General features: G+C 31.3%; 4 protein-coding genes across 5 annotated transcripts in view; all 4 read right to left on the bottom strand.

Annotated features, from left to right (window-relative positions):
- Positions 3057 to 7057, bottom strand: LOC104758590 (acyl-protein thioesterase 2-like). 2 transcript variants are annotated; one of them, XM_010481482.2, is made up of 10 exons: positions 6929 to 7044; positions 6371 to 6458; positions 6039 to 6150; positions 4520 to 4556; positions 4356 to 4425; positions 4159 to 4263; positions 3921 to 4071; positions 3719 to 3801; positions 3519 to 3612; positions 3057 to 3421 (listed from the first exon to the last, which is right to left on the bottom strand). In XM_010481482.2, exons 1-10 carry the CDS (start codon positions 6935 to 6937, stop codon positions 3337 to 3339), a joined length of 834 nt encoding a protein of 277 aa, XP_010479784.1. In that variant the 5' UTR covers positions 6938 to 7044; the 3' UTR covers positions 3057 to 3336. The 2 variants fall into 2 exon arrangements, with proteins under 2 accessions (XP_010479784.1, XP_010479785.1); XM_010481483.2 differs by lacking the exon at positions 6371 to 6458 and having other exon boundaries at positions 7035 to 7057.
- On the bottom strand, positions 12460 to 13239 carry LOC109124959. Its single transcript, XM_019239044.1, has one exon. The coding sequence runs from the start codon at positions 13237 to 13239 to the stop codon at positions 12460 to 12462; it is 780 nt and encodes a 259-aa protein (XP_019094589.1).
- On the bottom strand, positions 13486 to 14789 carry LOC104759991 (zinc finger MYM-type protein 1-like). The gene has a single exon (XM_019239045.1). The coding sequence runs from the start codon at positions 14779 to 14781 to the stop codon at positions 13486 to 13488; it is 1296 nt and encodes a 431-aa protein (XP_019094590.1). The 5' UTR covers positions 14782 to 14789.
- The window catches only part of LOC104758592 (cytochrome c oxidase subunit 5b-1, mitochondrial-like), a 4083-nt gene continuing 3736 nt past the window's right edge, over positions 16253 to 16599 (bottom strand). The window contains exon 6 of the mRNA XM_010481484.2: positions 16253 to 16572. Coding sequence (XP_010479786.1) covers positions 16507 to 16572 — 66 coding nt within the window. The 3' untranslated portion in view covers positions 16253 to 16506. The remainder of the gene's footprint in view (positions 16573 to 16599) is intronic.

Consider the following 16599-nt stretch of genomic DNA (forward strand, 5'->3'; position numbering starts at 1 on the left):
TTGATCTGTTGGAAGTCAGACCATCAAGATTTATGAAAATGCATTGTACTTCAAGGGAGCCTGGGAAAATTAATTCGATAAGTCAATGACGATACACAAATCTTTCCACCTTGTCAGTAGCAAACAAGTAGATGTGCCTTTCATGAAAAGCTATGAAAGACAATATATTGTGGCTTACAATGGTTTCAATGAAAATGTACCATAAAGCTGCAACTGCTGATATAGAAGAAGGAGCAGCTGCAACTTCTTATTGTGTCGAGATCGATGAAGAAGGAGCTAGAGCTGCGGCTGCAACTGCTGATATAGAAGGTTGTGCTTTTGAGATGGAGCCTCCTAAGAGGATACAATTTGTGGATGATCATCCATTTCTTTATTTGTTGCTGATCATCCAATCCCTGAATATATATATATTCCCAGTTTTTATTTGTTCTTATTATGGTCGAACAAACCTCCTATATAGCTAGATGCATCGTAGTTTGTAAAAATTTAGCGCGGGCCCTCATCCATTTCTTTGACCAAGTCTGCACATTAGCACATATAATCCCAAAACTCCTTATAAGTATATGTCTAAAAAAATGATTAAATCAAATCACATTTTTGTGTTCATTGATGTTTAAGTACCATTCGTATGGTTTAACATGGCTTCTCGAAATCGAGCCATGCCAAGAGACTGCGCATATTTCCCTCCAAACCTATAAGAAACCACATCATCAGCTGTGACACACACAAGAATCGGTAAAGGTACGGTCAGCTTAGCGCGGACATTTACTAAACGAGAAACTGAAAATATATATTTTACAAAGAGACTTGTTTTTCACATACAACTCCCATGTGTAAGTAAGATTGGTAACGATGCAGTGTGCCTTGCAGCCTCATATGAACAGTCTATTTTTTTCCCCTAAGATCCTACAAATATAAGTTAGGCTTCTATCAGTAAAAACAAAAATAAAGAAAGACTAGGCAACAATAAGGGTTTTTAAGATTGGGCATGTTTAACAATAAAAACCAATATGGACTCACGCCCGCTGCTTTTTATTAATTGGTAACTTATTGGGCATGTTTACCGATAAGTTGCAGCCCATTAGTGACCCATTAAAGCATTATGACAAGACGGGACGGGTGTTACAATTGGGACAGAGGCCAAAATGCCATAAAACAAAAAAAAATCTGGCATGCCAGTGTTTAATCTGAGTGCCATCAAAAATGTGATATTCCTAAATTACCCTTAATGAAATCAGAGACGAAATACAACTAGAACAACTGAGAGAAAATTGGACAACTGGTACAATAGGACAATTAATACAATTGGTACAACTAAGATATAATATTAGAGTGAGTACAACTGATAGAGAATAGAACAATTGGTACAACTAATATATAAAAAGTACAACTAGTGAAAATGATCTATACAGTGGGTACAACTGTCATGAAACCAACTAATTATTCTAAACCCTTCCTCATTACTTCCTCCGCCATCAACCCCCGATTTTAACCTCTCCATGGCTTCCTCCACCGTCCATTTACTCACCCAGATCTTCCCTCTTCATCACCAACTCGTTTTACACCATGTTTGTTGTTCCTCTACACTTCCTCCTTCACCGCAAATCCTTGTATCCACCGCAAATCATCATCCTCTTCTTCAATTTCACTTTCTCTTCATCACCAACGATTAGAAGAGAAATCTAAGAATATTCAAAAAAAAAAATCTCTCTGTTTTTTTAGATTTCGGCGAGAGAGAGAAAACTGAAAGGAAAAAAATTAAATGAATATTAGGTTAAAAGGTTTTTGGTATTTTCCAAATATTTTGATTTAAATAAATTAAAAAAATAAATAAATAAATGTGATATGGCATTCTAGCTTTTTTTTTTGCCAATATATTGCATTTTGGACATTGATTCGTTACAATTTTGGTATTAAAACCTAGATTAAAGTCATTTTGGGTCAGAATTTAAAAAATATCGTTTTCGTAAAAAAAATAATTATTATTTGATGTTGTGTGCTTATGTTAAGTGAGTTGATTGATCATGTTTGAATTTGATGATTGTATTGATTGCTTTTAGAGTTCTATTCGCTGTGAGTGAAAATTAAAATATAGTTTGTACTAAAGTTCAAAGGTGGTTAAGTTGGAAGTCCTGCTAAATAGTCATTCGAGTAATTAAAGGAAGCGAGATTGTATGTTGTATGATTAAGAAGTTTGGAAAGCTTTGTATAAAAGATGATTATTTTAAGTGGGGAAGAATTATAACATCTCTAATTTTATAATTGGTAATTAGGCGTGTTTACCAATAAGTTGCAGCTCATCAGTGACCCATTAAAGCCCATCACTTGTAGAATGACAAAGCGGGACTGGTTACACTTAATCTCCGCAAAACTGTAACATCCTTATATTATAATAGTGGTTTAAACAAAGAAACAAAGAAAGTCACACAATTGGAAAATATTAAAAGAAACTACGTGAATCAAAATTATTGTAAACTATGTGAAACAATTTGTTTTTTTATTGTATTAAGACGAACATGATTCAAGAACTGGGAATAAGAGAAGAAAAAATTTAGAATAAAAAAATTAGAAAAAATCTAATCTCAAAACTGAAAAACAGCCATGAAAAAAATATTGTAAATACTATATTAGTTGTCTTTTTTATTTTGGGGGGGGGGGGGGGATTTTTAAAAATATTCATTTTATTATGTCATTTTCAAAAATACCATTTTATGTTGTCTATTTTCAAAAATACTATTTCTATGTATAAAATAACTAAATTCTAAGCACTAAACTCCAAATATTAAACTCTACACCCTCAAAACTATATCCTAAATGTAAAATAGAGAACTCAAATCTAAAAATTAATTTAACATAATTGTGTATAAGAGGGTAAAAATGAAAATATTCAAAAAATGGGTATTTTTGCAAAGAGGCATTCAAAAGATGTATTTCTAAATTCTAACAAATTTTCCTTTTTTTGGTATCAACTAAATATTGTATTAGTTATTTAATGGAATCAACCAATGTGACTAATGTGGGTGCATCTTAATACAGCAATTAAGAAGTCATTGAGATAACTTGGAAAGCATAAAACCCCCTTTTATTCAAGATCAAGAATCTAACATGGACAAAAGAAATCACAAAGGAAAAAAAACGAACCCTGAACAACATATATATATATATATATATATATATATATCCCCAAGAAACCAAGCCATTATACATACTAGTATCTCAAGTCTACACTAATTTCTTTCATGCTCTCCACCAATTCATTTGTGCTCCCTGTTTTTATTTGTTCTTATGGTCGACCGTATCACCTATATAGCTAGATGCATCGTAGTTTGTAAAATATTAGCGTGAGCCCTCAAGCCCGAGCCTCGTTGTAAGCCAGTGAACAACCTCATCCATTTCTTTGGGAACAGTATAGTGACCAAGTCTGTACATTAGCAAATATAATCCCAAAACTTCTTATAATATGTCTAAAAAAATGATTAAATCAAATCATATTTATGTGTTCATTGATGTTTAATTACCCTTCGTATGGTTTAAACATGGCTTGTCGAAATCCAGCCATGCCAAGAGACTGCGCAGATTTCTCTCCAAACCTATAAGGAACCACATCATCGGCTGTGACACACACAAAAATCGGTAAAGGTCAGGTTAGCGCGTACATTATTACTAAACGGGAAAGCTAAAAATATATATTTTACAAAGCGACTTGTTTTTCACATACAAGTCCCATGTGTAAGTATGATTGGTAACGATGCAGCACGCCTTGCAGCCTCATATGAACATTCAATTTTTCCCCTTAAGCTCCTACAAAATAAGTTAGGCTTCTATCAGTAAAACAAAAATAAATAAAGACTATGCAGCATTTAAGGTAAAATTTAAAGAACAAAAAGTTTGTATAACAAAAGGGCTTGAAGAGTCATTACTTCCAACCAGGAAGCCAGCCGCTGAGCCCTACAACAGCTCGTAGGTTAATAGGATAAGCATGGCCAGTTCCATAACGTCCAAGAGCATAACAAGTCGCGGAGTAGAGAGATATCGCTGCTCCCATGCTAAACCCGCCTATGCCCACTTGAACTGTCAAAAATCACAAGAGAAAGTCAATGCTTAGCTTTAATTAATGCATTTTGAAAAATCAGGTTTAGATGAATTTGGATTATTTACCATCTGCTGGTTCAGCGGACAAAAGATTAGCAATATGTGAAGCTGAGGCATCTAAACCTTCCAAATCATCATGACCGTCTTCAGAAATTTCCCCAACGTCAAACCCTGATTATGTAACTACCGTTAATTCAATTTTTCCAGTTTCTAGACAACAAAGAATGATTGTTGAAGTTTTCAAGCGAATGAACTGATCTTACAAGCAGTGCAGGTAAATCCACCAAGACTTGAAACAGGACGCAAAGGAGCCGTTGGACAAATCCATTTTACCTGTGCAACAGCATTATGTTTTTATTAGAAACTTCAACATAATGTAATGTGACCGAAAAAGATTTATAACAGAACATGTTTAGCAGATTCTTACATTTGGAAGACGCAAGCTTTCCATTAGCTGAGATGAGCTGTATCAAAAAACAGAGACATTGGTGAGAAACGCATATATTTATGTTTCAAATAGAGTTTGTTCTGATTAATACACAAAACGTGGAATATCCTTTTCAGTATGAGAGATGAGACGAGAAAATTCTCAACCAGCATTAGAAACTAAGTGAGGCTACTGGTCCCTCAAAGCCATGAATAAGGTATATACAACTTTTTTTTTTCAGATTACAAACTTTAATGTAACTTAACTGAAGACATTTGAGAGGAAAGGTATAAGGAAAATATCCTACTATATTAATTGAGAAGTACAAATATGAAACTAACCTTAAAATGTGTAAAAAATTACATTCAATTGCCATTAGAAAAAATTAACTAATTTCAATAAATATAATTAATTAAAAATAAAAATCACTCACAGATCAAATATTAAAAAATCTAAAAAAATCTAAAAAAATATTTTCTTTCTCTAATAAATTATGGACGAAATTACTAATTATTTTTTTTTTAAATATATAAACCAATCAAAATTTAAAAAACTAAGATTCTATATCCAAATATACAATACAATTATTTTTAATAACTAAATTCGAAGATTTTGTTAAGTTTTCAAATTATTATTCTCCTATCATCTTTATTTTATTTTATTTACAAATTGTTTGGAATTTTTATATAATACTTATAATTTAAAATGCATATTTTTCTGCATATATTGTGATTTGAATTTTTTAAAACGAAAATATATTACTCATTGTATGAAAAAATATGTGTTTTAATTTCCACATTGGCAGCTTGGTAAAACTAAATTTATATAAATAATAAATTAATAATTTTTATTTGCTCACAATTATAATATTAAAATTACTATTTTATATTTCATAAAATAATGATGCAAATACAACAAACAAACAATATAAAACTGTAGTAATACGTCAAAAATAAAATACTATAATATTCTAAAATAATTAGTATTCAAATAGACTAATAGATATAGATTTACACAAAAATTTAAAATAAATATTATCTCAAACAAAATAACTTTTTTAAATAAATAAAATAATAATTTTTTTTCATTATATTATAAATTTTTTTTAAAATGTTGATCCGTGCTTTAAGCACGGGATATATCCTAGTTAATTATTTATTTGAGGCGCCACAACATTTATATACAAACTTTAAAGAGTGCAAAAAAAATATGAGCATATATAAAATTTGTAGGTGAAAATTGGTATTAGAGAACATGCCAAAAAATAACTTTCGAAAACCTTTTTTCTTTTTTTTTCCATTTAAACACCAAAAAGTTGAAGCTTATGAAAAAAAAAAAAAAAAAAAAAAGTTGAAGCACCATGCAAGAGTCTAAGCTTCAAGAGGTTACTGTTTGTTCAAAAAAAAAAAAAAAGCTTCAAGAGGTTACTTTGATAGATTAATTCTTCTATGACACACACACACACACACAAAAAAAATGAACCATAATATATACAAAGAAGCCATGTGAAGAGTGTTACCTAGACCCATTGTCACCAAGACCGTGAAGCCAGACCAGAGTGGCTTGATGCTTTCCTTTGGGCCTCACAACATAAGTCCTTCCAAATTCGTACCCCCTTGCATTTCTACTACCTTCAAAGATTTTACCAAATACAGAGTCACAAACAAGTTTCAAGCAAAAGAATATCTTTGTTTTTCTAAAAGAGATAACAAGAGAAAACTTCAAGCCAAATCCCAGATTAATCTCTGGAATCTATCTTATGGTTAAAATTGTTCACAAGAATCACTAACATTTCAAGATAATATATTAATATTAACATGAACAATCAAGAAGAGAAAAAAATAAACAAACCAGAACCCATGCTTTGATGAGAATAACTCATTTGCTGTTCAAGTGTACCGACTCCTCTAAAGGTTTTGTAGTTTGTCTTCTGAGAGAGCTTTCAAGTTTCAAAATACAAACAAGTGATGATGCTAAATATATGAGAAGGCAACGGGTATTTATACACCAAATTAAAGGGTTGATGTGGAAATGTGGAATAAAAGAAAAGAAGTGAATCTGAATCATTCACAATAGGATGCTTCAATGTGTACAACAGCTAACCAAAACTACTAGAAAAGGAATGAAAGAAGAAAACCATAGACGTATAGAGGATGCATCCGTGGGAAAGGAGTGCTTATATAAGTTTAAAGAAATTAAAATTAGGCATTCTTTATAAACAAGAAAATAAATAAATCTTTTTGGAATATAGGGAAAAAAAATTAAAATTAAAACCACATCAGAGAGCTAGCGGTAATAAGAAACAGAGAGAGAATCAATGCCTTGTGGGCAGTGGTGGAGGAAAAAAAACAAAAAAAACATGCGCCTATAAGAATATTAATTCTATATATAAACAATACACATTTTTACCTGAAACATTAAGGCATAATCCAGAATTGTAAAAGAAGACAAACTTCATATATAGTTCAATCATTTATTTATGAAAATAAAATAAAATTAGATGATTGATTGATACCCATTAACCAGAAAGCTCCAAATTCTAAACTTTGTAAGAAAATCTTGCAAACAAAAACTAAGTTTTGATTAAGGGTTTTGTTTTATCTAAGGATACTGGATATATAATAAAGATTTGGATCTACCTAAATGATGGCAAGTATTGAAAAAAATGTAAGAGACCAACCTGGATTTTTCAGGTGGGGTGAAGAAGATATTGAAGAAAAAGACACAAATCTTTTTGATCATTTTCAACGCTTTGTTCATTGTAATGTTCTGTTTGTCATTGATAATGGTTATTGCCCTGTGCCCACCAATAGATTCAAATCTTTTGGGTTTCTCTGTACCGGTGAGTCAAGGACTGAGGAGCCCCATTTCGCACAAGTGTATTAAAATAATTCACAAAAAAATATTAGTTTGTTAATTCTCTTAAATGGTTCGTTTCTAAAAATTTATTAATATAAATATTTTTAAAAATCAGTTTGTATTATGATTTTTAATATTTATGTTAATAAATTTTAAGAACAAACCATTTAAGAGAATTGAATTTCTAATACAAAGCTTGAATCGAATACACAATCGATAACAATAATTTTAATTTACTTTTTAATGATAATTAATAAAGAGGTATGAGAACAAAAAATAACAAAAAAATAAGAATAATTGGATCATGTATTTATTTTAATTGCATGTAATATATTTTAAGATAAATTATATCCTTTATGTAAACCAGATTTTGAAGACAACCAAATATTTGAAAGTAGGTATGCACAGTTCATAATATAAACAGAATTATACATATATATATTTAGTATAATATATTTTTATTTTATTGTTAAATTAATAAAATAACCCTAAAACTAGTCCCTGATTAATCTCCGTTTAATCTTCGATTTTCTCGTTAGGCGTTAGACCCACCTCGACCGCCTGACTAGCGCCTAGCAATTTCTAAAACAGAAATTAGTAGTAATGCAAAACATAAGCGTACTGCAATTATCAAGTATTTAATTTGTGAAACTGTTTACAAATATTTGAAAGTTTGTAGCAATCTTTATAAGTTTTCGAACACTTACAACTTTTAAAAACTTCCGAAAATTGATTTATAACATATATTTTCTTAGATAATTTTTTAAAAATATGCTGGTAGTATTTACTAGTATATAATAACTAAAAAATATGCTGGTAATATATATATATATATATATATATATATTTTATCGATTTGAAATTTTTGCCATGTGTAATCATATACAATCTCATCGTCTACAAGATATTTGTTCTTTTTAGATTTCATCCAGATTTCTGTAGCAACTATATAATCAATCTTACCATGATATTTTTGATGTCTCAAAGCTCCCATGATTTTTCTACAATCTACTGTTTTCTTAAAATCATGGACATTCATCTACCATTAAAAACGGTTATAGAGAACATTTCGTACATAGTAAAAAAACATAGAATAACAAAAGTCAAAACTTACTTTACCTTTTATCCATGAAAAAAATATTGATGATTTCATATCCGTTATGGCAAAACAGTCGTAAATGGCAATCTCATAAGATTATAGATCTTTAAAAGTCTTTCCAAATCATCTTGAACATGTTTGTTAATATCAGAAACAACAACTAGAAGTTTGATTTAAAGAAATAAGATATGGGCAGACTTTCGGTACAAATCAACAAGAACTATGAAGAACAAGCGAATTGGATTTTGTCTACTGAATCTCTGTATTTTTTGTTAAAAGTTACATGTCTCGAACACTTTACAAAAGCTGATTATTTAAACTAAATCCTCAACGAGGTTCCTCCTTAATCTCCTCCTGCAGTCTCGCCCCCGATCCTAACAACAAAATCCCGACCTCATCTCTGGTTGACTTTGTCCTCCAGTTCGAGCCCTCTTCTTGGGCCTTCGGCGGCCCACTTACCGGATTGGGGTTTGCTGATTAGCGGGTTTACCGATTGGGCCTCTAACTCGGGAAACCCAACACCAACAATGTTGAACATCACTTGTATCAACCGATTTAAGAAGCTCGTGTATTCCCCTCATTCTTTAAAACCCTTGTATATATATTTTATCACTAACTCTTTTACAAGTTTATAATTTTACGAAGCTTTTACAAGATCTGGTGACTATCCAGTATACACTCTATTTATCTTCTTCGTCTTAATATTTATATTTTATATTATAAGCTCTAAAAATTATGAAATCCAAACTTTAACCCCAACATGATAAACCCAAAACATTTTGCAATAGCATATATTTAAGCTCTAAATTTTCTTTTTCACAAAAATAATTTCTAACTTTACAATAAAATTACAACTGTAATTTACATCTTGTCAATAGAGATAATATCAAAAAGTTAGTTTTTTTATAATCCTTAAAAACTCTTTTATACGTAGTAAAGCTTAATAAAAGTTTCTTATACTTTCCCAAGAATTCATCTATCACACACACTTATAATCTTTTATTTCCTACATAACTGATCATTAAAATATATGAAAAGGAGAAGTTTTTGTAGAGGTGACCTGAAAAGAGAATAATGGGAAAGGTGAGTGGGTCTGAGCACATGCACCACAATGCATGTGTCACCTATAGTATCCACTCTTCATGGCCCAATCACCCATCATTTCAATTTTCCCAAATTTTATAGATTGATAAAAATTTGAAGCTTGTGGGTCAGAAATTGTAATTGTAATGGAAGTGCTTGTTTGGTCTTTTATTATATTTCTTTAGTCGCAAAAATCTCTTAGAGATTTACGGAATGATTACTATATCTGAACATATGGTTCTAAATATGATAGTCGTCAGCTCTGAAAATAATTATAGAAATGGACTTGGTTGACTAAAATTATAGTGAACAAACAGTCAAACACTAGTGGAATACGACATTAAACTTTTTTGCATAAAGATGGCGGTGTCGTATATCAGATTAATAATATTTCTTACAAAGGTCAAACAATTTGCAATTTAATATATTTGTACAGTGAAAACATTTTATTTTCGTATTATCGTTAATTAGTCAACTCTATTTATACCCCCACCATTATCTTACGAAAAAAAAAATAACTTCAGTTGGGGTGTAGAATCAGCCGAAATAAGAAAAGTTGAGTTAAACGTTTATTTAAGTTTATATTCTAACAAAATTAAAAAAAAAATGTTGGAATTGCTTTAAATTTGATATAACAGATGAGAGATGCGTTCCGCACTACAATGCTCTAAACTCGTTAATGGTATCTTAAAGGTGTATAGTGTTTGCTTGTTCGCAGGTTTAAAGGGCTAATTAAGGCCATTGTACGTAAGTTTATGCGTTTCAATTATGCTGATTAGGATGAAACTCTTATCTTATTTATATAGTTAAAGACGTACACTATGTATCTCTATATGTATCAAAACTTCTCATATTACTAAGATTTTATTTGAAATGATAGATTAAGAAATGGGTGTTGCGCGTGTCGAATTAAGACACATGATAGATTTAGAACTGCAGTTGTGTGATTTTACATTAAGTAAGAGTAATTGCCTTTATTATGCTAATCTACATCTTACGGCTACAATGTCTTAATTGCCTTTATTGAGTAGACTTTAGTGAACCAAAATAAGGTAGCTGGGGTTCCTACAATTGTTTATGCTTAATTAGTTTTTTAGACCAATTTTAAAAACTTATCCAAAATAAATAATGTTATTATTTAAGCACACACGGGAGAACTATATTAATCTAAAGTGATTTAACTCTTCTGCATATTTGTCTTATTACTTAGGACCTGACTGGTTCAGACGTAGTGTTTGCGGTTGCGGTTGCGAGAGATTGCGGAAGCGAGTAGTTACGGTTTCAAGCGTTATTAAGCATTTTGAATAACTGCTTTAGCGTTTTAAAATGTGTATGTTTGCGAGAGTTTTATGACTGATTGACCAGCGGGTGCAATAGCAGTTAAAACATAATAAATGTAATATATAATTATATAAATGTTTTAAAACACTAAAAAATTTATTAAACTTGATTTATAATTAAAATTCATTAAAAATACTAAAATAATTATTCAGAAAACAAATAAATTTCATATTGAAGCGAGAGTTGATAAGAGTCATTGGTGATTCGTTTTAATATTTTTCATAAATAATCTTATTTTTTAAAATTTCTAATGAAATGTTATATTTTTTTTAGATTTTTTTGAACTTATGTGATATGTGCCATTAAAATTACATCTGGTTTTTTTGGGTTATTGTTAACTAGAATCTTATTTTCTTGTATAACTGTTTATTTTTTAATCTCCTCAATCGTATCCATACTTCATTTTTTGTCCATTCTTAATGGATAAAATGGTTAGGTAGAAGATATATATAAAAAATATCTCAGTATCATTGATTTGTTTTAAGTTTTTTTTTTTTTTTTAAATCCAACCGCAAACGCTTGCGAAAAGCAGCTGTTGGAATTCAGTGATTTTAAACGGTTAGAAGCGATAAGTAACAGTTTGTGTGATTGGTACCAATCGCTAGCAACCGCTAAAATTTAAAATTGTCTACGTAGATTAACAAAAAAAAAAAGAGAAAAAAAAAGACAGCACAGAAAACACAACAACAAATATGATGTGTTTGGAGCAATGCTATTAGACCAACACATTACCGAGTTAGGGTAAAAACTTTCTAAAGATTCATATGAACAAAATAAATAAAGGTTCATGTATGAAAAGGATAGTTAATAATGAGGGCAAGCTGTGCAGAACTTTAAAAGGTATGGGGATTTGTCTGAAATAGAAAGGGAATAGAAACTCCAACGTTCGTTTTCTTTAGATTTTTTTTTTAAGCATGTTTAAATATTTGGTAGAATCAATTCTACAATGACATTTTTATATTTCTTGTTAGGTTTTGTTTTGGGTTCATACGGTGACAAAAAAAAAGTTTTAAATGAAAATCTTTTTACCAAAACTGTTTATTTTTCTTACATATATTTTAGTTTCTTACATGAAGAAAACATATTTTGCGTAGAGAAATTATTGAGATAACTCAAGATCGAATGAACGTTACTCGTGTAGTCGTGTTAGATAGAAAAAATGATCATTAAATTTATATACATGCAATTAAACAAAATCTTTGTATATGGCCAAATTAACCCTTGTGTTGTGTGTGTGGTGGCACATTGGTATTAGATTTAGGGTCAAAGACAAAAATTCGTTACGGTTATGGGTTAAATTTCATTCGTGAGTCACTTGGTTGCGTTGGTTTCGGTCCGGATATTTTGTGAAAACATTTGTTCACCCCACAATTAGTCGGAAACTCGAAAAAAATGTCTTTGATTCAATTGTTTCTAGCCTTCCTTAGAAAACAACATATAGCGAAGAACAGTGGCGGACCTAGAAAATTTATTCGCTGGGGGCAAATATATAACAAAAATTTAAATATTAATATCTTAAATAACATATAAAATTGTCATATGAAAACTCTCAAATATCTTATAAAACTACCCTACGCTCATTCAACATCTGAAACCTTTCTATCACTTTTTCATTTGTGACAGAATCAAGTAACTCTTTTTCAATATAGCAAACAAGACAATCACTTAGAAACTGGTCTCCAATTCTATTGCGTGTAGTCGTCTTCACCAATTTCATTGCCGAAAAACATCTCTCAACACTTGCTGTTGCAACTGGTAAAGTTAAGACCATCTTCAAAAGCCTGTAAACCAAAGGATGTGCAAGATGCTTTTGGGTTTTTACCATTAAACAAGAAAGATCTCCAAGACTTTTCAAGTTTTTAAATCTTTCATCTCTACGTACATTGTCAATGTAGATATCAAGATGCTGCTCAAAACACAAAGTCTCCCCATAACTAAAGTCATCTGGATAAAACTTAACCAACTTCACCAACTTTTCCTTGTCAAACTCGCAAAATGAATCAAGAGGACTTAAAGAAGCCATACATATAAGTAGATCAGTGTTTACCTCCGTAAAACGATCATTGAACTCCTGAAGCTGTAAGTCTAGAATAGTGTAGAAGCAGTTAACCTTATAATGATGCAAGTTGGTTATATTGGTTTTCCTTCTTGGTTTCCTTGGATCAACAAAGACGTCTTCCATGACAAGCATTTCAGCATTATGTTTCTCGCAAAAAGATGAAACTTTATTCATAAGTGAATCCCATCCATTATCCCTAAGCTTTTGCAATTCTCCCTTAGTAGATTCCACCAATGACATGGCATTCAAAATATCTTGATCTTTCCTTTGCAAAGCCATTGACAAATTCTCAGTTAATCCCAAAATAAGTAGCATTAGTTGCATGTAGAACACACAATCAAAAGTGTGAAAGTACTTGAGAAGACCATAGGCTTGACGTTTTTTGGAGTCTTCAACGCCTTCATTTTGGATATACTCAAGAACCTCAATGATAGTAGAAAACAACTCAACTAATCGTTCCAATGTTTTATGATGAGAACCCCATTGAGTATTTCCAGGTCTTTGAAGCGAAATTTCTTGATTCAATCATGTACCAGTGTTAATCTCACCTCTACTAATTCCTTCCTGCACTTTTCTTCGATAATTTTCTCGAATCATATCTTGCCTTTTGCAAGAAGCTCCAACTACATTCAATAATGTAGAAATCATATCAAAAAAATCACCAACCTCAAAGTGTTTTTTAGCGATAGCAACCACCACCAACTGGAGTTGATGAGCAAAGCAATGAACATAATAAGCAGCATTATTTTCTCCAACAACCAATGCTCTCAAGCCATTAAATTCCCCCTTCATGTTGCTTGCTCCATCATAGCCTTGCCCTCGCAGCCTTTTCAGGCTCAACCCGTATTTAGCAAACAAATTATCAATAGCAGACTTCAAAGATGCAGATGACGTTTCTTTTACATGAACAACTCCAATAAACCTTTCTTTCACTGCTCCGCTCTTATCAACAAATCGGAATACAACAGCCATTTGTTCTTTGTGAGATATATCTGCAGACTCATCAACTAACAGACCAAACACACCATAATCAATTTCTTCAATAATTGACTTCACTACTTCTTCTGCAAAACAATTCACGATCTCTTTCTGAATCTTTGGAGAAATCATCTGGTTATTTTTTGGAGCATTATTCAAAATAACCTTACTTATAGCATCATTTTGTTCTCCTGTGTATTTCACGAGTTGCAAGAAATTTCCTCTATTGGCAGATTCTTCTGACTCATCGTGACCACGAAAAGACAATCCTTGTCGCAACAAATATCTGGAAACATCAATTGAAGCATTTAAACGAATGCGATACTCCTTCTTCACCAAATCGTCTTGCTTAAACAAGGCATGCACAATAGACTGACCTTGCTTCATCAAGTTATCACACTTTTCAGCAGCACAACAATGAGAACTGTTGGATGATTTACCCATATGAGTGTCTAACCTGTCAGGCTTATTCCAAGTACAAAACCCTTCTTTCACAAACGCATCATTCCCACCTTTCTTTCGTACATCATCTTTAAATAAGTAGCAACACAAACAAAAAGCTCTCTCTGTTGATACACTATACTCTAGCCAAGTACCATACTTCTCAAACCAAGCTGGATTAAATCGCCTCATTGCATTACTCATCTTTGTTTTTTTAAAAGGATGATCATAAGGTTGACATGGACCTCTAACAAGATATCTGCGTCTTATCTCGTCTCTTTCATTCGGATGATAACTCATTATCTCTTTCCTCTCAGCAGGATCCCATGGCAAATCATCGACATTGGTGTTGGACGTTGAACCAGAAATTGGTTTGAAAAATCGTTTCATATTGGCTTGCATATTGGTAATTTATCTATAAAACAAAAATATTTCACTAGTTAAAAAATTAGAAAAAAATACAATAATTTATCACAGCAGTCGACAGTCATCACAGGAATTCAGTAAAATAAATTACTTAAAGAATACATTAAACTATCTCTCAAAAATGATGAATTTTATATTCATTGAATTATGAAAAAAAATTCCATAAAAGCATAATCATCAGTGTTTGCCAAAAGAAAAAAAAAAAAAGCATAACCATCGATTAAACATATATCTGCCAATAAAAAACAGTAATTCAAATACACTTATAATGTTTCATCGTTCTGAAATAATATAAACCAAACAATAAAAGTGTCGAACTGTTGATAAACAGTTATAAAGGAGCAAAGAAAAAATAATTTACCAGTTTTCTGTTTTTTCCTCTGCAAAACGCTAGGACGTGAAAGAGAGACGACAAAAAATTAGTTTAGGGTTTTAATTTGTAAAGCTAATTAGTTTTAGTTTACAAATTAGGCTTTTATTTATTTTAAAATATTAATAATGTGGGCTTTTGGCCTTCTAAAAGGTTTAAACAAAAGATGGTTGGACCATTGAGACAAAAGTTAATTTTACAATTCAATGATGGGGGCAGTTTTTTTGTTTTTGGTGGTGGCAATTATTTACATTTATAAAAAAACCAATAAAAACTTATATATATATTTTTTTTTTACTGGTGGCAGCTGCCACCACCTTGGTTGCCGTAGGTCCGCCCCTGGCGACAAGAAGCTTTAGGAATACATCTTTGTAGTATTGGAGAATAAAAACGGCTTTTTGATGTTAACGTCGTATGTTCTTGTTTTCATATTCCCTTTTTTGGGTATTATTTATTGTAAGAGTTTTTTTTTTTTTTTTTGATGTTTGTTTAATAAGTACTTCACCAATTAAGGAAATCGAGTTTCTTCCTTTATATATTCTTTATTTTTGTTTGGTTCGGGCATCTTCGTTCGCTTGTCTTATTCCCAAAAAAGAAAAAATTTGTAACACCGAATCTTCATCGCGATACTAGAGAGGTGTTTATTGTTAGAATTTTCGAACGTGCATAAACAACACAAAAATTTGAACGATACATAATATTTTGTAAACGTATGAATATCCTTTTTCGAGACGGTTTCTTACTCCATTTTTTTTTTTTTGTAAATTTCTATCATACATATCAAAAACCAAATATTATATAGAACACTTAAAAGTTCTTGGATGTAGACTTGGTNAAAAAAAAAAAAAAAAAAAAAAAAAAAAAAGACTTGGTTGTTAATATGATTAGAATGACCTACACTAAAAGGAATGATAATAATTTAAGGCCACAATGTCAACCGAATCAACGACAGCCGTATTAGCTAATTGGCTGTTATATGACAATCGGTAGGTCGGCATGGACCGACAAGCCAATTAGGGATTTAGGGGGTGAAGAACATACTCTAGGCATTTTTCACCACAAAAAACTATCACACCGTGAACACCAAAAACTATATGTTATAATTCAAAAAGAGAGGAATGATTCTGACTCGGGAGAATCATTCATAAAAACAAAAGTCTCAAGAGTTTTTTTTAACGCAAAAAGGGTTAGAGAGCCTAGAGGCAAATAGAAGTGGTGGTGTCCTCTCGAGGATCAAAAAAACATATTCCAGTGTTTTCACCAACGAGATATATTTATTCCACTCACTAATATAGAAGAAAATATTTTGCGGTTGAGTAAAAAGACTCGAATCAATGGTGGTGGTCTTCATCGTCACCGTGACCATCTGGTGGTCCGCCTGGACCAACCACTTCGAGCTGCCAAACGAAACAACATCAACAAAA

Source organism: Camelina sativa, chromosome 17, assembly GCF_000633955.1.
Source record: "Camelina sativa cultivar DH55 chromosome 17, Cs, whole genome shotgun sequence".
Lineage (NCBI taxonomy): Eukaryota > Viridiplantae > Streptophyta > Magnoliopsida > Brassicales > Brassicaceae > Camelina > Camelina sativa.

Bases quoted from the DNA above. Each gene is read 5' to 3' on its own strand.
- LOC104759991 (XM_019239045.1), bottom strand. From the start codon at position 14,781: ATGCAAGCCAATATGAAACGATTTTTCAAACCAATTTCTGGTTCAACG.
- LOC104758590 (XM_010481482.2), bottom strand. The intron at 6,151-6,370 runs GTTTGTTTATTT...AAATCTTTGAAG, and splicing joins TCATCAAAGCATGGGTTCTG to GTAGTAGAAATGCAAGGGGG. The intron at 4,557-6,038 runs GTAACACTCTTC...TTTTTGATACAG, and splicing joins CTTGGTGACAATGGGTCTAG to CTCATCTCAGCTAATGGAAA.
- LOC109124959 (XM_019239044.1), bottom strand. From the start codon at position 13,239: ATGGCTTTGCAAAGGAAAGATCAAGATATTTTGAATGCCATGTCATTG.